Source organism: Triturus cristatus, chromosome 5_2 (assembly GCF_964204655.1).
Source record: "Triturus cristatus chromosome 5_2, aTriCri1.1, whole genome shotgun sequence".
NCBI classification, from domain to species: Eukaryota; Metazoa; Chordata; class Amphibia; order Caudata; family Salamandridae; genus Triturus; species Triturus cristatus.
Window position 1 is genome coordinate 457242370 of NC_140588.1, and position 26215 is coordinate 457268584.

The 26215-nt window shown below is 43.8% G+C and overlaps 1 protein-coding gene across 2 annotated transcripts in view; it reads left to right on the top strand.

The window, feature by feature from the left end:
- Positions 1 to 26215, top strand: part of GLI3 (GLI family zinc finger 3) — a 363934-nt gene that overhangs the window by 326255 nt on the left and 11464 nt on the right. For both annotated transcript variants that reach the window (XM_085607427.1, XM_085607429.1), the window contains exons 11-13: positions 1916 to 2065; positions 18243 to 18407; positions 21804 to 22085. In XM_085607427.1, the coding sequence (XP_085463553.1) occupies positions 1916 to 2065; positions 18243 to 18407; positions 21804 to 22085 (597 nt within the window). The remainder of the gene's footprint in view (positions 1 to 1915; positions 2066 to 18242; positions 18408 to 21803; positions 22086 to 26215) is intronic.

Sequence of the window (26215 nt, forward strand, 5' to 3'; positions counted from 1 at the left end):
CTTCACCTTTTACCTGTATGCTTATTTCTGCTGTCCTTCACTTTGATCTCTTTTACTACTTGTCTAGATATATATACAGTAAGGGTGTGTGATCTCCATATCTAAGTACAATTAACTGGTCACATTATCTTCATGGGGTCTTCAAAATAACTTCAAATGATTTCTCCTAATTTATATGTTATTGTTACCAGAACTTTCATTTGTAGCATAGCACCTTTCTCCAATTTACTGACTCTTTTCACTTTTCTGGGAGCTGCACGCAAAATGTGTAAATGGCATTTTAACAAATCCAGTCTGTTCCATCCAATGTCTGATTTCCTTTCAGTGGACATGTATAACTGGTTTCCAACCCTTACTACGTGAATTTCCAAAACGGGGTCTGGCTATGTCTCCAATCCACGATGAAGCGTTGCTTCGTATGAGCTACATTCGCGGAGCTTGCTTAACAGAACAGCAAAGTTTATGGATTAAGGAAAAGGGTGCACAGTGAATTGTCATCATCACCGTGTTTCATCCCAAGAAAGCGTAGATGGTCCTCGACTGTAAATGTCGTACCCGATCGATCTAAAAACCGTGTATTTTGTAATGTTGGTGAAAGTTGAAAGGATAAAACTGCTAATTGATTTAATTAAGGCATTGAGAAAATAAAACAAAGTTTTTGCAGATGAAAGCCTAATAAATAAAGCACAACTCCATAATGGATAATAGGTATTCTGTTGTGAAGGGATCGCTGTCTATTTGAGGTGGGCTAGCACATTAATCTAAGGCTGCTATGATAAAGCGTGCTTTAGTAAACGTCTTGCTGCCGTCAGACTGGATACATTTAATGCTCTTATCCCAGCAACCGTTTTATATCTGGCTGTGTTGTAATGCCTCCACTGATTATATAATTCCTTCCTAGGATTGTAAAACTGAAAGAAATAGGGGAGGGCATTACCAATGTTGTGGTTCATGTCTCATGCATATCCGTAGGCGGCCAGTTTACCAGTGTTGAGTGAAGAGCTTTGATGCTCCCATCCCAGCAATGGTCTAATTTTTGGTGTGGGGGTGGTGGACCGGGGCTCGGTCTGGTTCCACTAGTTCTGTAATGTGCAGAGACAGGAGGTCTCCCTAATTTTTGTATGCGTATGTCCATGCCGGTATGTAATCCTGTGAATCACGGCTGCTATAGATTTCTATACTGTAGAGGTGCAGCAGCACAACAAATGCCTCGCTTCACCCAACATCACCAAAGCATGATGGGTGGTAGAGGATACAGGAGTTCAGCCATTGTGTCATGGTTTGCCAGCTGTGCACCAGGTGTTACTTGAATCTCTTTATACTTTTAACAGTACACAAGGCATTACAGTGTATACATTTGCTAAACTAACACACATTGGTTTTCCACAAAGGTCCAATAAACTAACCATTATTCTATATATATCACAGTACTGAAGACTGCATCTTGTGGATTTCACGAGGTCTTACGTTTTTCCTTCTGATTTATTGATCTATTATTGTTGCATATGGATGTGTATTGTTCTATGATATGCCATTGACAAGTTTTGCAAAGCATTAAACATCACAAACAATATCTTGCATTTAAACTTCAATAGGTTAGTTGTATGCACCATAAGGTGATAGGAGTAAAAGAGGAGGGAAGCAGGCACAGGAAGAGTCACAGAGGGATAGAAATCCAAGTGTAACTGTTATGAAATGTAGCATCAGTCACGGTACCAGCAGTGAGAACTGATATTAGTAGATATCTCTCTGTCAGTTGAAAATGTATGATTTGGTGTAACTGAAATTGTTTGCATAGTTTTCTAAAAATACTCTCACCGACACACGTTATATTACAGAAAAATTGACTGTGCTTTTGTGCCTTAATCTTTAAAAAGTTACCTGACTGTCACTCTTTTACATTTTCTCCATCCAGCACATAAATAATGACCACATACATGGTGAGAAGAAGGAGTTTGTGTGCCGGTGGCTCGATTGTTCGAGAGAACAAAAGCCATTTAAAGCCCAGTACATGTTGGTGGTACACATGAGAAGACACACCGGAGAAAAGCCACACAAATGCACTGTAAGTAACGGCACAAGCATTCGTTGGAAAGCTGCTTAATGGTGTATTGCTTGTTCACCCAATATGACAGGTTTGGCAGTGCTACAGAATGTGCACAACTACATCAATGAGACAAATATTTTCTGGCCTAATGAAAGAGTTGTGACTAAGTCCATAGACATCTAGTCGCAAGCCAACATCCTCCTACCCTTCTATGGCATTTCGCTAGTAGAGAGTGACATTGCCCCATCTTCGGAATGACTCCGGGAAGAACTCTTATAACCCATCTTTCACACATCTTCTGGTCTCTCCTCTCTTTTGTTTCGAAGATTTAGAGTTTGGTGACAATGAAAAATCCTCCAGTTTCTGAAGTGAATGCTAACCCTAGCGCAGAATCAACTATAAGTACAGTATTTCAGCATTGCCCATCCAGAAATTGGGAGATGTTCTTTACTGTCTAAATCTAAATGTGGCCATAATGTTCTAATACACTGATATGAATGAACTATAAAATACTGAGGATTTCTAGTGATTCTAAAATGTCAAAATATGGGTCTCTCATTTCACTGAGTACTGACCAATCGACGACATTTCAATTTGAGATATTATCAGTTAAGACAAACATTGTCCAACAACTTTGCACTTTTACTCACGCTTTCATTCTTAAAATATGGAAAGAGAAATTAGGTGACACCACTTAAGGTACCTTTATTTCATATTATAAAATAGAAGTTGGTGCTTGCTATTAAGTATTAAATATAAATCTAGAGTGGTGCAAAATCCATCATAGATATATTCCATTTTTAAACTGTTTTTTATAAACAATGAATCAGTTCTGGTTCAAAACCTTTATTCAGTAATGAAAGAAGTTGACTATAAAAGAACAACTTAGAGATAAAAACAGTTTGACCACTGTAAACTCCAATTTATGGTCCCTAGAATAAGGATTCTTGACAATATGCCTTCAACTCATTATTTACTACTAAAATATAATAAAGTTCATAAAATGAGTGTGCTCTATGTTAGACTAAGAAAGAAATGCTCTTGCTAATGTGTACTGCACCCCACATAAATGAGGCAATACTATGTCAGGGCACATAGGCATTTTTACACAGTTTTATGGTCCCTGACATTATTTGCAATGAAAAGTGTTTTCAGATAAAATTGTTGCAGCCCATCATGAAATCTACAAACAAAATTAAAGTGCTTAGTTCTCTGTTTTGAAGTGCCATCACATAGGCATAAAGTTGTATCACTAGGCCGTTGTTTCACTACTGGGAAGGTGACTAAAAAGTGCACTTTTCCCAAACGCAGCCTGGTTAAAAGAATTTGGTGCCAAGAGTGTGAAACCATAGACAAATAAGGTTGGAAGCCTTCTCCGATTGAAATTGACATATGTATATAAGGCGACCGTAGGTTTCCTACATTCAGTAAGTTCTCTATTTTTTGATCTAGAGCGTAAGAAACTGACTTTTAACTCACTTTTATGCTGGGCCAACACACTATATGGAGATCGAGTCATAAGGGAGCCATGAAGCCTCTTTAGGGTTAGAAAGCAGAGGAATGTTAAAAACATGATGAAGTGTAAGCCAATCCATGATGATGGATCTTGTGCAGGTTGTTTCGGGCTTGGCCCACAATGACTTCCAAAGAAGGATCAGCTTGAGTAAGAGTAAGTCATCTAGATACTTAAGTCCAACCTCTTAGTGAGTAATTAGTCGAAACGGTGGCAGGGATACTCAGCAGACGCTTGAGGAAGGCATTCTCCTCTACCTGTAAAGAGCCACTCAGCGCATATCCCCAGATGCCTCCTCCATACATGGCGACAGACAAAGCTTTGGCTTTATATATATATTAATAATTTCTCTAATAGGGTGACTACCAAGCTTACTTGAAAACCTAAAGACACCCTCACACATCCTACTCATTTTTAGTCTAGCCCTTTGTGCGTGATTGACCCATAAGCCTTTACTGGCAAAAGATATTCCCAAATAATGTGTTGACCCTCATAATCGGGGGTCCTTTGATAAAGAAGCTCTGCCCCTGTGGGACTTCTTTCAACTTATCTTTGTAAAAGTCTTGGTGATAATTATCTTCAATTTTCTCCCCTCCAAAAAATCAGCAAAGGTGTTTATCAGTCTCTGTAATACAGAGACAAAGCAGCCGGCGGCAAAAGGCATGTCTGCCTGCAGAGCCCTGGGGACATCTTCAACCCCTTTGATATGGAGTGAGAAAAGGAATGGGCCAGGACACAGCCCTCTCTTATTTCCATCTTCATTTTAAAGGAGTGAGTACATTCTCCACTTGGGCCAAAGCGTACATTGGCAGTCAACCTCATGTACAATCTAGCAAGAAAGCCAACAAGATTCTCGGGTGCCCTAAGCGAGAGTTAAGTTTGCCATAAATGATCCACACAATAAAAGGCACCACTGAGGTCAGCAAAACACAGATATAATGAGCCAGGCTCGTCCTTTGTGTAATTCCCGATAAGCAGGTCCAAGTTGACGCACTTTTCAACTGTGCCCAACCCTTTCTCAAAACCATACTGAGCTTCTAGCAGGACAGAGTTATCAGTGGCCCACTGTTCTAAACTTTGTAGGCGCACACTACCAATCAATTTAGCAGATGAGTCCAATTATGAAATTGGGCAGTAGCACTTAGGATTGGATCTAGCCACCTTCTTAAAGATGGGCACTATAATAGAGTTGTCCCAGCTAGGAGGTATGCTATACTCATAGGGCCCCAGAGTTCTCCCAGAGCCTTAAAGGCATCAACCGGAACACCATATGGCCTGGGCACTTTACCCACTGCGATCTAGGTTTAGTAGGACATCCTCTAGGGACACTTCCAGGGGTATGCTACCAATTGGGTTTCCTAAATTCTCTGTATCACCTGCTAGGGAGTCGAAAATGTCTTAGTAATGCTCAACCCACACGCAGGGTGGTATGTGGGAAGTGGGTTCTGGGGCTGTGTCATCTTTCAAGAAGGGGGCATTCACAGTGTTTCCCAACAGAATGTCATCATCGGTCTTGGCTACCTGGGCCAGATAAGCCCAAGCCTTTTCCCTGAGTACCGTCTTCCTATTGGCTAAAACCAAGGTGTAGTCCTTCCTAAGTAATTTGATGACAGTATGGTCTCTTGGCGAGCTGTGCAGTGCTGTCTGTAGCAATTTAGCTACCTGAGTGCGTGAATGATCAAACTAGCCACGCTTCGTTGTGGGCCCGGTTCTCGGTTTTCGCATCAGAGAGATGTTAAATGACCTAGTAATAGCTTCAAATGCATAAAACCGCAGCATATTATTTATCTTATCAACCAGGCAGTATTTAAACTCTGCTTCATTGGTAATTAAGAACTTTTGGAGCACAGCTGAAGGTTCGACCCTCTCCACTTAATCCAGACCCTATTGGCCCTAATGGCATACATGTTAGCAATATTGGCGCTAACCCAAAACTTTTCAGCTTGTAAAGACAGGGATACAACCAGTGGGTTATGGTCACTTACTGCAGTTGCTGTTATTCTATGATCAAAAGCAAGGTTCCTGGCTGAAAATTAGACAAAAAAATAGTCATGTTAGCTCCTCTGCCAATAACAGAGGGTATCAGGACTTTATTTACTTCAGTATTGGGCTCCAATAATGATAGGTTGTACCTAAAAATCTGAAAGAGACATGTTAGTGATAGATTCCTTACCTTAGAATATCCCCAGGCATCAGACTGGATCCGGAAAGTTTTCATCATCAGTACCCCTGCGCGTCGGTAGGCGTCGTCGTACGGCTCCGCGTACGTCGCTGGCGTTGTAGCCGCCGAGATGACGTCGTCAGAGCTACTTAGACGCGCCCACGCGCGCTGACGTCAGTTCTTTCTTTTTCCGTGCAGCAGCGCAGATCCGAGAGAAAGCGGTACCCCTAGTTAAAAGTTTTAACTTAGTTTCTGACAACTTGATTTGTCGTGTACTTGACTCCTGGTGCAATAGAGATGCCCGAATTTAAGTCCTGTAGGGCCTGCCATCGAAACATGTCGGTATCGGACCCTCATGACGTGTGTCTCTTCTGCTTGGGGCACGCCCATGACCCCGAGGTGTGCCCCGATTGTCGAGCCATGGCGCCGAAAGCTTGGCTGGAGCGTTCCCAAAAGTTGTTTGAGGTCCGGCAATCAGTTCCACGACGATCAAGGTCCCGATCCCGTGGGAGGACAAGGGACCGGTCGCAGAGCCATCAGCATCGCTCGTCTGAATCGGGGACAGGTAAGTCTAGGTGCCATAAAAAGTCGAAGAAGCGATGTTGCTCTTCCTCTACCCCTCACCGGTCCTGGGACGCTGTGGAGGGGGCGGGCGGTAACTCCCCCGCGGCTCCGTTGGAGCCTCCGTCATTGCCTGCAGCCTACCCACTCTTTCCGGGGCCGCATGCGACTTCGGACAAGGTGCAGGCTTTTGTGTCAGCCTTGCGCCATTTGTTTGCCCCACTGGGTCTCTCGAGTGCCTTTGGGCCCTGCGGATTTGTCGGAAAGGTTTGCCCCCATGCCGCCACCTCTGGCCTCACCCACGCCAGCACCATACCCTGCGGCGCTGCCGGCTCCGGCATCGGCGGCGGCCCTGGATCGGGCTTCGGCGCCAACCCGGGATTGGTATCTTACCCTCCCATTCCATTTCTTGTCGGGGAGTTTATCACGTTTCCCAGGGCACCTCGTCCTTACCAGCCTCTTCAGCAACCGGTGGAGGAAGGGGATTACTGGGAGGGGTCTGAGGATCCTCTTGCAGCTCAATGTGAGGATGAGCAGTCCTCCTCTGCGGAGCCGTTACTGCCCTTCAATGAAGCGCTTACTGATATCCTGTTGGGTACCTGGATTAAACCTAACACAGGAGTCCCTGTAGACAAGGGTGTGTCGCGCCGCCATCGCCCAGCGCCGGGCGATCCCAGCTTTCTCACACAACACCAGACGCCTGAGAGTCTGGTTGTCCAGGCTTCTGCCTTGCCGAGTGTGTGTCCTTCTGCTCCTTCGGACAAGGAATCTAGGAAACTGGAGCAATTTGGGAAAAAGATTTTCACATCTGCCAGCTCTGTGTTGCGGCGGTCAATACTGCGTGCCTGCTAGGCCGCTATTCTCATTCTGTGTGGGACACTGTGGCACAGCTACTGCCTCAGTGCCCTGTGGAAGCACGGGCGGGTCTCTCCCGGGCCATTACTGAAGGGAGAGATGCTGCAAACTTTACTATTCGTTGTGGACTTGACACAGCCGATTCTCTCGGTAGGGCACTTTCCACAAGTGTGGCGCTCCGTCGTTATGCTTGGCTCTGAACTACTTGCTTTTCTGGGGATGTCCAGAACACCCTGCTGGACATGCCCTTTGATGGTACACGCCTCTTTGGTGATAAGGTGGATAGCATCCTAGAACGCTTTAAGGACTCTCGGGCTACGGCCCAGTCCTTGGGTCTCGCCACCACGTGTACTCCCTCGGGGTCTGCTTTTCGGTCCTTTCGAGGTCAAGGTCAGGGCACCCAGGCGCGTTCTTTTCAGACCTGCAAGGCTGCACAGCTACAGTCTCAGTGCAGCTGCGGACGTGGGACCCACTGTGGTGAGTTCCGAGGACAGCGGACAGGTCAGTCCACCACCTCCCCTGCCGCCACCGCCTCTAAACCTTCCTAGTCCTGTGTTTCAGGCCCACCTGACCTGTGGGTGGCAGGATTCACCATCACCTTCCCCACTGGCACTCCATAACCTCGAACAGGTGGGTTCTGCAAATAGTCCGCAGGGGCTATTCCCTCCACTTCGAATCTACCCCTCCGGCCATGCCACCTCAGTACCACCGCATGTCGGGGGAACACTTGGCTCTTCTCCAGCAGGAAGTTACGGGCCTCTTGGCCAAGGGGGCCATTGAGCGCGTTCCGACGCCAAAAGTAAGTCGTGGTTGTTACTCCCACTACTTCTTGGTTCTGAAGAAGGACAAAGGTCTGCGCCCTATCTTAGACCTCCAGAACGTCAATTGCTTCCTCTGGAAGCAGAAGTTCAAGATGCTCACGCTAGCTCAGGTCTTGTCTGCTCCAGACCCGCAAGACTGGCTGGTAGCGTTGGACTTGCAGGATGCTTATTTTCATATCCCCATCCTGCCAGCCCACAAGCGTTACTACACGGTGGGCCACAAGCACTTTCAGTTCACCGTGCTCCCTTTCGGCCTTACCAGCGACCCTCGGGTGTTCACGAAAGTGATGGCGGTGGTCGCAGCTCATCTGCGCAGATCAGGGGTTTCAGTCTTCCCCTATCTCGACGACTGGCTGTTGAAGGCGGGCTCGCCCCAGGCAGTCGTCTCCCACCTCCAGACTACGGCCGACCTCCTGCATTTGCTGGGGTTTTCCATCAACGTGCCGAAGTCGCACCTGATTCCCTCTCAGAAGCTCCTCTTCATCGGAGTGGTTCTGGATACGGTGCAGTTTCGGGTTCGAACAGCGAGTCCAGGACATTTGGGCTATGATTCCGATCTTTCGGCCCTGGTCCTGGGTTTCTGTCAGGAAGTCACCGAGGCTGCTGGGCCTCATGGCCTCCTGAATCCTGCTGATCGATCATGCCAGATGGCCTATGCGGGCTCTGCAGTGGGATCTGAAGTTCCAGTGGACACAGCATCGGCGGAACCTGTCTGACTACGTCCAGATCTCTGAGGGCACTGCACAGGACTTGCAGTGCTGGCTCATGAACCAGCATTGGGTCAGCAGTAAATCCCTCTCCCTTCCCCAACCGGAGCACACAGTGGTGACAGACGCGTCCCTCCTGAGATGGGGCGGCCACGCGGGAGAGGCGGAGATCCGAGGCCTCTGGTCTCCGGCAGAGTCCAAGCTCCATATCAACCTTTTGGAGCTCAGGGCAATCCTACTTGCACTCAAAGCATTCCATTCCTCTGTCAAGGGGAGAGTAGTGCAGTTGTTCACAGACAACACCACTGCCATGTGGTACTGCAACAAGCAAGGTGGAGTGGGGTCGTGGACCCTATGTCAGGAGGCTCTACGTTTCTGGACGTGGCTGGAACGTCAAGGCATTTCCTTGGTGGTTCAACACCTAGCAGGTACCATGAATGCCAGGGTGGATGAACTCAGCCGAAGGTGCATGTTGGATCACGAATGGCGTCTTCACTCGGAGGTAGTGCAAGGCCACTTTCAGCAGTGGGGAGAACCTTGATGAGATCTATTCGCCACCAAAGAGAACACGCAATGTCAGCAGTTCTGCGCGTTGGAGTTTCCAAGGCGGCACTTGCTAGGCAACGCTTTTCGGCGCAAGCAGAGTTGCGGTCTGTTGTGCGCCTTTCCACCTATACCACTTCAGCCCAGAGTGCTGAAGAAGATCAGGCGCAACCGAGCCCAAGTCATTCTTGTGGCACCGGACTGGGCTCGAAGAGTTTGGTATCCCGAGCTACTCAGTATGAGCGTGGATCTCCCGATCCGACTGCCTCTGCGGGAGGATCTCTTGTCGCAACATCAGGGGACGGTCCTCCACCCGAACCTGTCCAGCCTCCACCTCCTTGCGTGTAGATTGAGCGGCGACAGCTGATTCCATTTGTGTTGCCTCCCGAAATCTGTAATGTGATTCTGGCAGCCAGGCATCCCTCCACTAAAACAGTATACCCCTGTAAGTGGAAAGAATTTGTGGCATGGTGCACAGCAAAATCTGTTAATCCTCTTGCTGCCCCTCTTTCTGAGGTCCTATGGTTCCTCCTTCCTATGGCCCAGCAGGGCTCTGCTTTGGACACTATCAAGGGCTACCTCTCTGCTCTTCCAGCCTTTCTTAGGTTGCCTGATCAGTCCTCTCTTTTCAAGTCCCCGGATGTCAATAGATTTCTCTAAGGCATTACTCACCTTTCCCTCCTATTCCTTTTGTGATGCCTCAATGGGACTTGAACCTGGTTCTCACATATCTGATGTGCGCTCCATTTGAGCCTCTTCATAACTGTCCTTTGCGGTTATTGACTTTGAAAACTGTCTTCCTGGTAGCCATCACCTCCGCTCGGCGGGTGAGTGAGCTCCAGGCTCTTTCCTGCAAACCTCCTTTCCTGGTGATTCATCCGGACCAGGTTGTGCTTCGACCGCGCTCCTCCTTTCTACCAAAAGTAGTCTCTGCCTTTCATATTGGGCAAACTGTAACTCTGCCCACTTTCTTTACGCCTCCGCACCCTTCAAGAGATGAAGAGAGGCTCCACCGTCTGGACCCAAAACGTGCGCTCTCATTCTATCTCAACCGCACACAACAGTTCCGGGTGGATGACCAGCTCTTTGTTGGCTACTTGGGCGCCAAGAAAGGCTGGGCTGTGCACAAGTGAACTATCTCCCGATGGGTTGTCTTGTGCATTAAAGCCTGTTACTCTCTGGCTAAAAAGGAACCTCCGGTTGGGCTGCGTGCCCATTCTACCAGGGCAACAGTGGCTACTACAGCATTGGGACACGGTGTCCCCCTGCAAGACATCTGTCAGGCAGCTACTTGGGCCTCGTTGCACACTTTCACTAAGCACTACTGCCTTATCAGTCAGGTCCGGAGAGACGGCTTCTTTGGCCGTTCAGTTCTCCCTGACTTTCTGGTGTAATCTCACTTCGCAGACCCACCACCGAGGTTGGTATTGCTTGGGTATGTATTCTAAAGTAAGGAATCTATCCCTGACGTGTCTCTTTCAGATGCACAAGTTACTTACTTGTGTATCGATATATCTGTAAGAGACATTAGTTAGTGATAGATTCCTTACCGCCCGCCCATCCTCCCCGTTCTGCGAAGTGTTCTCTAGGGTTCAGGTCACCCCTTTCAGGGCCCTAGTTCTATTGCACCAGTAGTCGGTCTCTGGCATGGCTCTGCGCTTCTGGCGCTGAAAAGTTGTGTACAGAACTGGCGTCAGCCCGCGTGGGCGCCTCTAAGTAGCTCTGACGATGTCATCTCGGCAGCTACGACACCAGCGACGTACGCGGAGCCGTACGACGACGCCTACCAACAGGTAATGGTACTGCTGACGAAAACTTTCTGGATCCAGACTGACGTCTGGGGATATTCTAAGGTAAGGACTCTATCACTAACTAATGTCTCTTACAGATATATCGATACACAAGTAAGTAACTTGTGCATTAAGAAACAGAAAGACTGCCCATAGGTGTATGTAATACGTGAGAGGCTCCATCACCTGCTAAATCGGTTATACCACACACCAGTTTGGCGGCAAAAGTACATTTCTGTATATTAAAATCCGACAACCATAAGATAAAACAATTTGATGGCCTGGCTTGCAAGAACGTATCCAAATCTGCCTCTAGAGCAGTGATAACCGCACTAGGTGTATAGTCAAATAAATTATTATGGAAATTAATTAAAACCAGGTCAGATCCGCCAAAGGACAAGCACACAAACTGGTAATAGGACGAGGCAGTAAAGGATCTCTTAGTAACCCCGGGTAACAGATTTGAGGTTAGAATATAGAGACCCCCCTTCGGTCAACCTGACAATGATGGAGCAGTAGGTGTAAAAATAGTGGAGAATCCTTTCACGTGGCAAGGGACTACGTCACAGGTTTCCTGAAGGCAGATCACATGAAATGTTAAAGTAATATGGACCCAATCTGGGGCATCTAGCATGTTTTTAAAGGCAAATATATTCAATGATGTAAATAAACATACTCCTCTATATCCTGCTGATGCTGGTAAAGGGGATACAACAGTTTGACTAGGGGGTTCTAATACCTCTGGCTCAGCTAGAAGAGTTATCGAGTTACAGATGGAGGCAACAGGCCCAACTGCCGGCCAGTGACTAAAGAATAGAGGGCAGTTGGATTGATTGCCCCATTCTTCCTTATTGGGTGAGTCCCAGTGATGTTATGTCAATCTGTGTCCTGTAAATCACTTAGTGCCATGAATGTATTGGATGTAGGAATGGCAGGTTGACAGCCATTGAAAATTGGACAGGAGGAGCGGGAGCTTGCACCATGCAAAATGGATGCAAGTGGCGATAGAAATTCGCCAGGGGAAAAAAAAGTGATGTTGCCAGGATTACTACTAGGCACTGGAGGATTAGACAGAATCTCGCCTGCTGCCCTGGGGTGTTTAACATTTATAATGACACAGTATCCCTTGATAGTTTTCCACGTGGGTCCAATCCACCCAACCTTTCTTGTCATAATTATAAGGTCAGCTCTCGCATTTGGAAAAATAAACTTAAACTGTAACCAATGAAGGACTAAGGGGCATATGTTTCAAAAACCGTATTTGCGATTCTCAAATAGCGATTTTTTGAGAATCGCTATTTGAGAATTGCAAAACGGGATGTATTTAAAAATTCGCACATATTTTGTGAATTAATATTCCTTAATTGCGATTAGCAAATTGCGAAATCGCAATTAAGGAATACCTTCCCATTCATTCCTATGGGCCAGGAGGCCCATAGGAATGAAAGGGAAGCAATTATCAAATTGCGATTCGCAATTTGCTAATCGCAAATTGAGAATAATTTCAAAGGTGCAAGGGTGTCATGATGACACCCTGATGCACCCCTGAAATGAGCATGTGTGCGCATATGGCGCACATACATGCCCTAAGGGCATGTATGTGCGCCACATGGCACTTTGAAAATTGCTAAAAAGTGCATTTTTCAAAGAGATCACAAATTACCACCAACTTGAAGTTGGTGGTAATTTGCGATTTCTTAAGGAGAAATCGCACAACTTGGGTGCGTGTTACATAGCATTTAAGGAATCGCAATTTGCGATTCCTTAAATGCTTACGCAAAATTAAGGAATCGCAAAATTAGCGATTCCTTAATAATGCGATGCGAAAATGGCACATACATCACGTTTCCCGATTTTGTATTCGCAAACGCTGTTTTTTTGCGATTCGCAGCATTTGCGAATACAAAATCGTTTGATGCATATGCCCCCTTATTCCTTAAATTTTATTATTGTCACATACGGAAAACAGGTAGAGGGTAAATTGATGGTCATATTGTTATTTAACACCCCCTCCTGCTTGGAGCTGCTTGTCTTCCTCGTTTGCAGTGAGACACTTTCTGGAGTGGTGCCAGGTGGTCACGCAATATCAGGGAAAGTGATTGAATTGTCAGTTCTGCGCTGATCCGGCTGAGCAAGATGTGGGTTCATAGAGGGGACAATTCTCTTAGCAGCGCCCCCAGAGCCATTTGGCAGTAACAGTGCTAGATGACGCTCCACAAAGACACTACTTAGGTTTGTCAGCGCTTCCTCCACTTACTCGAGACGAGCCAGAAATGACCCCAACACACTTGTGACATGTTACCACCCCTTTTCTCGACATGTCAGGCACATTTTCTCTGGACTTGCTCATATTGTGAGTGCGGGAGCCAGACATAGGGCCAGGGCTCAAGCTGTTCAGACAAACTCCAAACCATCAACAGCTGCAATGAGACCGCAGTCGGGGGGACCAGTTGGAATAACTGGATCCCTGAGGGATCCCTGAGGGTCACAGCTTGCAGCAGCGGGTAGGAGCCCGTATCGGCCATAGTAGGTTCGGAGTAGGCCTGTACAGTCTCTGACTCAGGTTCAGGAGGGGATGATAAGGGCAAGCGTTGTTCTGCTGATTCTCTTTTTTTAGTGATTGCTCCCACAGCCAGCTGTAGAAAGTCATCTAGGGTGGTACCAGGTGTGTAGCTTCAAGAGAGAAGCACTTCATTTCCCCATGTCAGAAAAACTGGAGGCAGGGGACTAAAAAGCCCTGCCAGCAAACGTCTAGGCACAGACAATGATCAGGAAGAGTCAAAAAACAGGAGTGAAAGATCACAGTACCTGAAGAGGCCGACAAAAGAGGCACACATGCCACGATTTGGCCTGGGCACTTCCCACTGCGGGAGGTTGCTGGTTGTTTGAAGCGCATCACAGTCTGGCCTCTCCTACACACAGGGGAAGACTGGGGGAAGAAGTCCCACCCCAGCTAGGGCCTCTGAATGCTGCAAAACGATGCAGCAGGGAAACAGGCTTATGAGTGTTCCAACAACCATCAGCATCAAAATATCTTTATTCGGCCGAAGTCATAAAAACATGACACCAACGAGAAAATACAAAGAATTAACATTTCAGCAAAGACATAGATTCCATCACAAGAAGATAAAGAGCTCATATGCAGTTCATAGTGCATGTATATCACAGGTTAAATGCATATAGTTTCCATGGTAAGCAAGAAAAGACAAAGAATTGGCTTTATGGCAACGGCATATGCTCCATCAATAGAAGATAGAGTGCTCATATGCAGTTCATAGTGCATATGTTTTGCAGTTTGTTAAGATTCATATTGTTTCCTAAAAGTAAAAGCCACTCATAAAATTCAACAATGCATAGCAAATATCTGGTGATCATAAACATTGGGGAAGGCCATGTTGCCAAATCCCTGATAAAGTAAACGCTAATTTAACGTGTAATGTGCATAACCTAAAAAGTGTAAGATAATAACGCTGAGGGGGGTTTATAATCCATTCTAAGTAGGGTTCCATGCTCTTTGTTGTTGACAATATTGAATATTTAACTATCGATTCCTTGGCCTGGGCCTTCTCTAAGCGTGAGTTCATACAATGGTCCAAATAGCATTGTTGAACCAGTTCTTTATTTTCAGCCCAATTTTTCAGGATTTTTTTGTATAGTCCTGAGAGGCCTATAGCCTCGACATTTTGCCTCAAATAGAAGAGCTATGGAACCTGGTCTACCCTATGAAGTGACACACAACCAGTAATGCAAATTCTTACAAGACCAACCTCCGGGGTTCCCCAACATTTGATCCAGAATAGCAGTGCTGAAACCCTGATCAAGTCCTCCGCATATGGCATTCCAAGTTCCTCATGGCATATGAGTGTGGCAGTGCCTCCAGGAACTGACAATAATCTACATATGAAACGATTTTCGTCTCTTTGGAGGACCTCCGTTTTGAAGTGGCCTTATAGCCCGGCGCTATGTACCCCCACCAGTTTATGCTCTTATATAAACTCAGCATTTCTGTGATTGGTTTATGCTTCAACCTATGGGCAAATCTGAATATGAACTTAATGTTTCTGTTAAAGTGCTGCACTCTAGAGGTTAACAATGTGTTCCAGCTGAAAAATAGGCTAAAAAGAGTACATAAAAAGTTAAAAGATTTTACCTTTGCGAAATGAGAATCCCCGTAACAAAATGTTTGGACTTCATTGTTGGGTCACCAAAGTTCATAATTCAAGTGTTTGAAAAATTTACCAGCACGTCCTAGTCATTCACATAGGTTAAAAACAAATCTAAAAGGGTCTGTAGGCCATTCGGACAACGAGCACCAAATCGTCAGCACGTAACAAAATGGGTGTAATTTTATTTCCCACATGTGGCATGTCCTTTCCATTTTCAGTTAGGTGTTTGTTAGTCCCTTTGACATAATGCAAGAAAAGGAAAGGAGCCAGGAAACACCCTTGCTTAACACCCCGGGTGGAGCTAATGTGAGGGGAACATTCACATACAGGGCTATAATGCACCCTTACTAAAAGGTCCAGATGTAAGCACCTATTCAGGGTGAGAAGTCCTTCCTCGATACACATCATATCCCATAGCTTGGAGTGATCAACTTGGTCAAAGGCTCTAGATAAATCAATGAAGGCCAAATGTAACTATACTCTTTTGGCCTTCACATATTTCCCTGCTTTAAGGTAGAGAGCTTTGAGCAGTGTTTGACAGTGCCAATACCAGGTCTAAATCCGTATTGGAATTCCATCAGAACATTATTTTCCGCAGCCCAGTCTTCCAGGTGAGACATAATACTCGACCCAGGATCTTCGCGCTAGTGCCCAATAAAGAAATCGGCCTGGAGCATGTTGGCTGTCATCTATCCGCCTTTTTAAAAATAGGGACAACGGTGGCTGTCTTCCAAGAATTGGGGATTGGACCTAGCATGGCAGATCTGAAAAAATGTGTCAGTAAAGGGGCCCAAAAATTCATATTAGTTTTAAAAATATCGGCTTGCATGCCATCTGGGCCAGGAGCCTTCCCTGAGGTGCATTTTTTGATGGCTAGGGTTACTTCATGGACTCCGACGGGTCTTAGGAAATTGTTTGAGTGCTGAAGATTTGGACTGCAGTCTAAAACTGTGTTAGCAGGCAGATTTTCTGGTGAAAATAATCCGGTAAACATTGGTCACCTGTGCATCCACTTATATTACATTTTCTATTATGGGTGACTGTTTGACAACTTCCCACAATTTTGAACTGTCCCTGGACTTTCCTGTCGCTTTGAGATCTTCCCAGGCCTAATTCTTAATCTCAGTTTTTCTTTCCTCTAGATCCAATACATATATCCCTTTTGCCTCCTTAACATCAGATGCTACACAAGGGCAGATTTTCAAAGCAGACAGGAGCTGTTTATGGGAAGAGGTGTATAATGTATTAAACCACCGACATGACTGTGGCTCGGAGGTTAGGTTGTCTGAGATAGACCTTTCTCATCATTTAAACACTAGTATTTTTCACAATATCTTGTCTAAAAGCAATTAGGTCTACCTTATCCCATTTTATCTTCAGTCCTTTGTTCTTGGAAAACTCAATGCTATCGCTACTATTTGGGCTAGTGCACTTAAAATGAGAATTTAGTTTAATAGTGAGTGGGTTGTGATCACTTGTGCAATTACTAAACACAGCTGAATCTGTAAGAAAAGGGAATACCTCAGCTTATAAGAAGATGCAATCAGTTGTGCTATCTGCATAATTTCGTAGGTAGGTTGGGAGACGAGCATTCTCCTGGCAGCGGGTATTGCTTAAAAAATGTAAGTTATGATTCAGCATCAACACACTTGGAGCATCGCCATGGGCTGTGTGCTTAAAATGGGTAACACTATCATTATTAGAATTGCTAAAACCACACACTTGAAAGTAAAATATTGACATAAGACAATGTTAAAATCTCCTACCCGAATTTTGTAATCAGTACGTTTTGATTTTTGATAAAAGTCCACTAAAACTTTAGCCACTTGATCAATTACATCATTCACCGACTGATTAAAAAATATCATAGTAAAACTTGATCAGCATGATATTAATTTCGACAAGATAAGTTCAAAGAGTGACCAGGAAATAAGGGGAGGACCAACATTCTGAGGTTTGAAAATCAGTAATTTTGACGGGAAAAAAAGGTAATCTGTATATGTCCCACTCATTAAATGCAATAATATTTTAGTAGGATATTTATCATCACACGGTGTAAAGCTTTTTCAAATTAAATCAAGAAAAGGTCCAAGAATCAACTAATTTTATTTGACTAATTCAGGTTTTCTACACTTGGTTACCATGCTGATTGGTGCCTTGAGATGTATACCTGTTTCATTATCTTGAACTTCTTTAGATTGCTCGGGGAATTCCGTGATCATTAATGTATAGTACAGCCTTGATCACATTATCATAAAACAAATCTTAGTGCATATATTCCATGAAACAGTAAAATTAATGAAAGAATGTCAACACTTCAGTGCAAAACCATCACGCCACACTGTAGGTTGGTTATTTTAACTATCTCCAGTGAACTACTAATAACATGACGTTTGGCACCACACATGATATAACTGCTACCATCACATATAAAGTCAGCAGTGGTCACTTAGGAAGTCCCTATGCACTTTTCATGTCTCATCACTAATGGCATCACACACAACATATTTATCAAGCAAAAGAACAGGTAAACACTTGTGTGCATTCTACTTTCTGTGCCATTCTATTCAATGTAATGATTACTCCTTTTCAGTTCTTGAATTTTATCTGTTTTTTTAATCTCTTTTAATATTAGTCATGAAATCTCACGAATGCAGTAATGTTTCTTAATCAAAGTAAACTTAAAATTGTATGTCATTTATTATAATTAGCATAATTATTGTGTGTTTAGTAACTTGGGATCTGACTTAGTATTTGGCGGATGCGTTACTCCATCACAAATGTGAAGGATATCCAATGCACCTTATTATAAGTGCTATAGGATATAATGCATTTGTATGCAGGTAGACAGGATGTCCAGATAGCTGTCAAACTCTGAAGTTAATCACAGATCACTAGTTGAAACATTTGTTCACTGAGCTGGCTTATCTGACTGAGCTTCATTAGAACACTTAAAATGTACTGCTATACCTTGTGTCATTGAGATGCTGAGTGCTTCCAGCCAATGCTGCTACTTCTTGTACTACTCACCTTTGCTGTGTGTGTCACACCTAATCACAATTTACATTTTCTATGTAGTTTGAAGGTTGTTGTAAGGCCTACTCCAGACTTGAAAACCTGAAAACCCACTTGAGATCTCACACTGGAGAGAAACCATACGTCTGCGAGCACGAAACCTGCAACAAAGCGTTCTCAAATGCATCAGACAGGGCCAAGCACCAAAACAGAACCCATTCGAATGAGGTATGCTTGTGAACTAGAAATGCCTTCCTACCACATGTCACCTGAAGAAGAACATTGTTCTTTAGGATCTTTCATGTTGAAACCTTTCTATACATATTTTTGAAGAGCACTCTCTGGCTTTGGTTGTGTCAAATCAATTTAACGATCATGGCTGTTAATTAATTTGTTGTATTTGCAAACCTACAGGAATTTATTTTAAACTTGGGCGAAATTCATACCATTTTCTTTACATCACAGTAAAGGAAAAGTAGATTTCAATTCTTGTTGAATATGCGTGTAGAATACTATGCTCAAGTTCTTTTTTCAATTTCCTACTTTCAAATATTTTCTTTTATCTCTGGGCATGTTTTTTCAGGTATGATCTAAGTAAACATTCTTTTATAACTATACACTTTCAGGCCAGATTAACAGGATGGCTTTGTTTTCCACAGTTCATTCTAGTCAATGCTTGCAAACCTATGGCAAGTAAAATAGCTAAAGCTCTTCAAAGTATGTAATTGGAAAAACGTTTTTGGCTCACAAAGAACTGCAAAACAACACTTATTGCCTTCCATTTTTATAAGCATATTCTAAACGACCTTATTATTGTAACAATCTTAATTATATGTGTAAGTTGTATTTTTTTCTTTCCAATTGCTAAATACAGGAAAAGACATTTCTCTTGGAAAGTTTCTCCGAGCGGAATGCCTTCATATGCTGAATGGAACTCACATTATTCCTGCGTCAGGGCTTTCAGGGTAATGTTCTGCACAGAACATACCACAGCAGAACATCACTTTGAACGCTTCCTGAGTTAGAGCATGAGTTCTGTGGTTTGGGGCTTATTTTGTTCAGTTGCTATTTTGAAACCATAAACAATGTTTTAATGGGCTAACACCATATCAGGGATTTCTTTTTTTATCATTTAGCAATGCTGCAATCTACAGATACCAGCCCATGGCATTAATTGGCAGGAGTATATGTTTGAGCTGGATGATTTGTGTCAGTTACTTCTGCTTTCTGATATTTGTTGAAGATCATTTAGGAGGCACCCAAGATTTCCCAATTGCTTACTGACATGCTGTCAGTTTGTGATGATATATCACTCCTTAATCTACTGCTCTCCGTGGTTATTGAATGCTGTGCATATGTGCTTTTTAAAGCAAAATTAATATCTAAAACATTAGCCAGTTTGTAATCATGAAACATGCAAGATCAAATGGCATCCACACAATGACTAGTCACGGTAATCACAGAATTTTGATTTTCACAGTTTTCATCGAAATTGAATGTCCCAACATTGTACACAACCCAGCTACATTAATACATTGTTAATATATTGAAAGCATTTTCCAACTGTCTCACTGCAGTCAAACAAGAATAACAGGAGCCCAGATTATCATGGGTCTTGATCGGACAAGGTTGTAGTGTTTGTTCTTCAATTGTTAAGGTACTTTAAGAAATTTATAGAAAAAATATATGTGAGCTGTACATTTAGCACAAGATGCACAGTGATAAGATTTTTTAAAGGATGGTTGGATTGATGCATTTTTTTATTTGGGGATATTATAAGGTGCTGTAACATACCTTTCAATTATTTAAACGCACTAGAGAAGTTAACAGTGTACAGATCTGTGCTAGCATTAGGTGTTAAGAGTTCAGTCAGAGCAACAAGCTCACAGCCAATGTTCCTCTCTAGCAACCACAAATGTTAGGAGCATACAAGGAAGAGACAAATATATAGCGTTTAGATTTCTGGAGTTTCTTCTATCAAAGGTAGTTGGGTTTGCTGTATAAGGAGTGGGTAAGTAAATTCCATAATCTTGTGTACTGTATTCCCATGGATCTCGCTCCTTGGTTGATCATCTTGAGTAATAAATGACGAATCAGACAGGTGGCAGATGATAAAAAGTTTCTGAAAAAAGCGTTGAAAGGAGCCAGTTTCTTCTGCTATTGTGCACCTTTGCTTGAGTAAGCTTATGAATGTTACAGAGACCCTCAGATTTGGTCCTGGCTTAACTTAACCTTGTGGTCCATTTTTTGAAGTGGAAGGATTTTGCAAAGTACCGGTTGGTACCTTTTACCAGTGCTTGGAGTGTGAACATTGACATCATGTGGGAAAGCAATTTAAGTATTTATAGTATATTAAATATATTGATATTAAAAGAGATAGAACCAGATGAAAGCATTTCATGTCCCACACATTTTTGACTTGTGAATTCCCTTACAGAACATGCAGAAGACATAGGGGGACAATATTTCGGCGCACAGCCTGTTGTTGCTGCTGAGTGACGGAGTGGATTACTCTGTCCATGTGGTGGAGGGCATGCCCGCCAAATTTATAAATGACCGCCAACGTGGCGCTCATTTATAAGATATTGGCAGGATCCACCATCACGGTGGCTCCTGTCAATGCATATTGCTGTTTAGAGCAGGGTTGCGTCAGCGTGACACAATCCTGCTCCAAACAGTTGAAATTCTTCAGTTTGAAGAAAAAAAAAAAAACAGGATTTAAAATAAAATAAAAAATAAAAACAATAATGCTCCCTTTCTATGGAAGTCATCTCCCATGGTGGGGGGAGCATTATTTATATTTTACTGTCCCTCACCACCAGGGTTTGCCTGGCGGTGACAGACAGAAAATCAATGGCTACATCTCTGTCCATTTAAATTAGGTTAGGGGGCATGTAGCCGTTTCTCTGACGGCCCTTGCTTCATCAGGCCATCGGAGAGGCTTGGCTATGGCAGTGACAGAGTAGTGACCACTGTATCCAAACCATTGGTCCACGCACAGTTAAATTAGGCGGGCGAACCTTTATGTTATTGGTGTGTATACTCTGTCACCGTTGTGATGGAGTATACACACTCCCAGCATATAAATTGGCTCCATAATTTGCTAACAGCATTTCATTATCGTTGCCCCATATGCATTTTCTCTTTTGCACTTAATTAAAATGCTTGAGTGCTGAATTTCAAAACTCTACAAGCCATTATATCTGTTTCTGTGGAAGACATATTTAATTAATTTTCTAAAAGAATTTAAGGGGGGGGGGAAATGTTTTTGGAATTAGTAGATCCACCACTGAGCTATGGTAACACACATTTCAGGTTCAGTCTATTCTTTATACAATCACTAATCAAGCTGCACTGACAATTATTTGCCATTGATTTAAAGTCTGATAGCGGTTTAAAATGACAAATTGAAAAGTTGGGTCCCATATACACTGCATGCTGATTTCAGAGCAAGTATTGCCAAAAGTTGTCAAAACAATATTCAATTGCAGAAGATATTTTTTTGATGTTGTAGGTGATTGTTTGAAATCTCTGTAGACTGTGTTGCTCTGATTCTTCAACAAAGAATGCTTTTAGATTTTAAATAAAATCTAAACAAACAGATATTTGTTTATGTTTTGGTAGAAACCATATGTTTGCAAAATCCCGGGCTGTACGAAACGCTACACAGATCCCAGCTCCCTCCGCAAGCATGTGAAGACAGTACATGGACCCGAAGCACATGTGACCAAGAAGCAGCGTGGGGATCTCCACCCGAGACCTCCCCCCCCAAGGGAATCTGGAAGTCATTCACAGTCACGATCACCAGGACATAGTGCACTTGGTGATCAACGGGACCTCAGCAACTCTACCTCAAAACGTGAAGAATGCCTACAGGTGAAGTCTGTCAAGACTGAAAAGCCAATGGTAAGCAGCATTACTTTTTGCATGTGAACGTTTTCAATATTTAACTAGAGACTTGTGTAAACTTAACCAAAAGCTATAATACTTCAAGCAAATAGAGATACCAATGCGTGAACCGCGAGAAATACATACACTAACATGCAATGGCTATCCCAATACAATGTAGAAAATAATTACTATTAGTATGCTTTTAGATTCCCTAAACCCTGCCATTCCTAAGTGGGAAAATGGTGTTTAGCTGCAGTACCCGCCACTTTGTGCCTGGCTTTTGATGCAACTTTGACTGTAGAGTACTGGCTCCATGCAGTCCAGGTTCCCCAGTACCAGTGTTCTTTCCAAAAAACATATCCACAATTGATACTTCTATTCCCTGTAAGTCCCTAGTAAATGGTACCCTGGGTACCTAGGGCTTGGGAGCTGAAGAGGGCCCTGTGGGACCTGCTCACTGGGACTATGCCACTGCCCTTCAGCTTACATGCCCAGTAAGGTGAAAAAATGCCATTCCAACGACCACTGCCTAAGATATAGGTAAGTCATCCCTCCAGCAGGCCTTACCAACCCGAAGACAGGGTGCACTATATACAGGTGTGGGCATATCAGATATGCCTCTACAGTATTAGGGTCTATTCCTTAGTATTGTAAATGCCAGGGAAGCCAATAGAGAGTACATGGGCTAGGAACTTGACAACTCAAGTTCCACAGCACCATGATGGCTTCCCTCAATACAGGAATATTTGGTACCAAACAACTCCTTTTTAATAAATCCACACTGATGCCAGCGTGAGATTTATTGTAACATGTACACAGAGGGCACAGAGGTGCTCCCTGAAAACGTACCGGCCCTGGTTTGGTCACTGACTGGCTTTAGGCAGCCTGTTGCACACAGAGAGGTTTCTGGACCCCTGGATAGAGAGCCTCTACTCTCCAGGACTCGAAACAATGCACATCCTGGGCAGAGTTGTAAACCTCTTCCACCAGGATCGGGACAATGCTCGAAGGGGGAGCTTTAAAGGTCTGCTGCCTTTGTTATGCGACCCCCAACCTCTGCTGCTAGCAGCAGATGGCAGCCCCCGGTTTATACCCCCACTTTGTGCAGGAAGCCCAGCGGTAAAACTAGAAAGTTTAGCAGGTGTGCCCACCTTTTCCAACTCCACCTTTCAGGTGGAGGAGGAGAAGTTAAGCACACTTTTCCGTCCCCACCATCTTGAAGATGAAGGGACTCTTCCAATCAGTGGCATAATAGAGGGTGTAGTCATCCCAGGTGAGGTGCCCATTCGCCCTGCCTGTAACTCCCTTAAAATGACCCCTAAATCTAGTATTTAGGAGGCTCCCTCAGACCTTGAAACTAGTTACCTGCGACCTAAAAAGAAGGACGAAGAAGACGCCGTGTAGCGCAGCCTGAAGACGACTACTGGCTTGGCCCCAGCCCTACTGGCCTGTCACCAGCTTCAAAGACCCTGCAAGAAGACAATGCCTGTCCTGCAGCCAGCGATTTCCAGAAACCCAAAGAAGACTGCCTGAACTTTGAAAAAGACCAGAACTCCAGAGGATAGCGGTTCTTTCCCCAAGAATCCAACACCAAGGACCCTGCTGCCAGCTAGAACCACGAGTCCAGGCCACTCTGTACCTGATGCCTGCGGCCCTTGTCCAGGTAGCCCACCAACCCAGAACAGATTCCAAAGCAATTCTGATCTCAAGTCGAGCGCTGGCTGACCCCTCCTGGATTCCATGACTATGCCTGCAGCCTGAATCCAGAGGTTCCCCCTGACCGCGACCAGCTCCGGTAAGAAGAATACAACGTCTAAAGGTACCCCTGCACCTGAACCCCTGGGCCTTGGTGTGCTGAATCGACGGTGCTCCTTCGACCCCCTGCATCTCGACTTACCAGTGCTGTCATAGGTCTCCTTCTTGCAGCCTCTGGTGCGACGCCTGCAGCCGAGTTGTCCGAAGCACGTTCTCCATTGAAAAGCATTGGGTGTCCGATGCTGAATTTGCACCCTGCACCCAGCCACCCCTGTGCCGCTGATGGTGTATGTACTGTGCTGCTTTGTGGCCCCTCCCTGTGCTTTATCTTACCCCCAAAGCTGAGCCCCTGCAACCAGTTTACCTACCTGCAAGCAGTGTGGCTTTGAACACCCCCAGTCTCCGTTGAAACTGATTGGGCCAAACTAAGTTTTACCTCTACACCCGCCCGCCCTTGTTCTGCTGGTGGTGCAGTTTTTGTACTCAACTGACCCTTGCTGACCTTTTGTCCCGAAGACTGGAACTGTAAGTTGAATACTTACCTTTATACCTGCATTATTGTTTTCCTCCATGGGATAACATTGAACTCCTTGAAAATTGCACTGTCGACTTTTGAAACTGAAACTTTTTTTTATTTAAAAATGTACTTACCTTATTTTGAAATAAAACTCTAACAACGGTTATTTCTATAACATTGGTGTGGAACTCTTTGGTGAGTCGTGTGCCCCTTATTGGTCAATATTGTGCAATAAATGTCTTACATTCCTCTGTGTTAGGCCTAAGGCAGCTCGCCCACACTACCATTAATAGAGCAGCTTGGGTTTGCATTGAGCCCTGTACACTTCTAGGGAAATCCCTGGACTCTGTGCTAGATTGGACCACCTAGTGGTATATCATATACACAGCCAGTTTCCTACTACATTCATTACACTTCTTAGCCTTCAATATGAGCTTATATTGGTGTGTAAATAATATTACTGTTATGCAATAACAGCATTTTGTGAGCTGAAATAATTAGAAGTCAGAAAAGCTGGGCCCTTGAGTCATCTGATTAGTTATAGAACAGAAATAATCCACTAACTACATATCCATTGTTTATAAGCACTTTCATAACGTATAAACCCTTGCAGAACAAACAGTTATGCAAACTGCATCACATTGACTGAACATCATTAATATTTGAGAAGGGGGCCGAGACTTGTGTGCCCAGAATATTAGCAGTTTTGTAGATGTTAATGTTAGTTGTACTTATAGAGCTCTGTTCACTCGAGGGCCTCTTGGCGCTTTAGAAGATACAATTGATGTTCATCAAGCTCAGTTTATCTGACCCCCTTCAGAAATGTTTAATTAAATTTACATTACCCTTGATTATTATTACGCCTGACATTTAATATATCTCCAAGTATGTTGAATAACTAGCACTATTGCTGTACTTTTATCGCTTACCAGGGACTTGCACCCTCTAGGTGTTCTCAAAGTTGTTTCCAAATTGTGCTGAGGTAACATGCCCTAAAAGTTTGTTGTGTACTTTTGGCAACAGTGCTAATTGTATAAATACCTTCTGTGAGTGCAGTTGTAATATGTACCTCCAACACAAAAGAAGTATGAGTGTAAAGTCATTATCTTATTGTTCCAATTCACTGTATTTGGCGTCTTCCAGAGAGGCTTCTACTAATGCTGACAGAAAGCGGGCAGAACATTTCTGGCCCAATTGTTGAATATCAATAAGCTTCAGTGTGGTACCAAACATTATGGTTGAACACTAGGCCCGATGAAAACACAACACGTATAGTAAATATTTTTGCAGACAATACATTCTTATTATTTAGCACTTCCCTGACTGAAAATTAAATTTCCCTGATACTGTATATAACATTGTTAGTGATTTTCCTTTAGTTTGTGAAGAATATATTAAAACTAACCATATTCTTTTAACTAATCTGGTCTTTCTTCTTTCTAATTTCAATAAATGTCTTGCGGTAACTTCCTAAGGACAGTGGGTAATAAGGTGAGGGATGTTTAAAGTATTTCGACAGAAGCCATCGTGTCATATTTTTACATGAATCTCATCTTTCATTTTTTACAGTGTGGTCTTGACATTTCACCACTTGATATGTTTTTTCACTGCATCCATAAAGAAATCCATTGGTGACGCATTTGAGTGTTCATAAACACAATGATTCCAATGCCCATGTGACTTTCTCTCAGAATTATACAGAATGGGTAGAAAAAGGTATTTTTAGGAAGAGGTCAATGTTGGGAAGAATGTGAAATTAAAGTACTGCTTGAAAGATTATTTGCCTTGCATTGTAGGTTCATACTGGTTTCAATAACTCCATGTTTTTTTATGTGACTGCCCACTGGGTTGGCAGTAAATAGCAATTGTGATT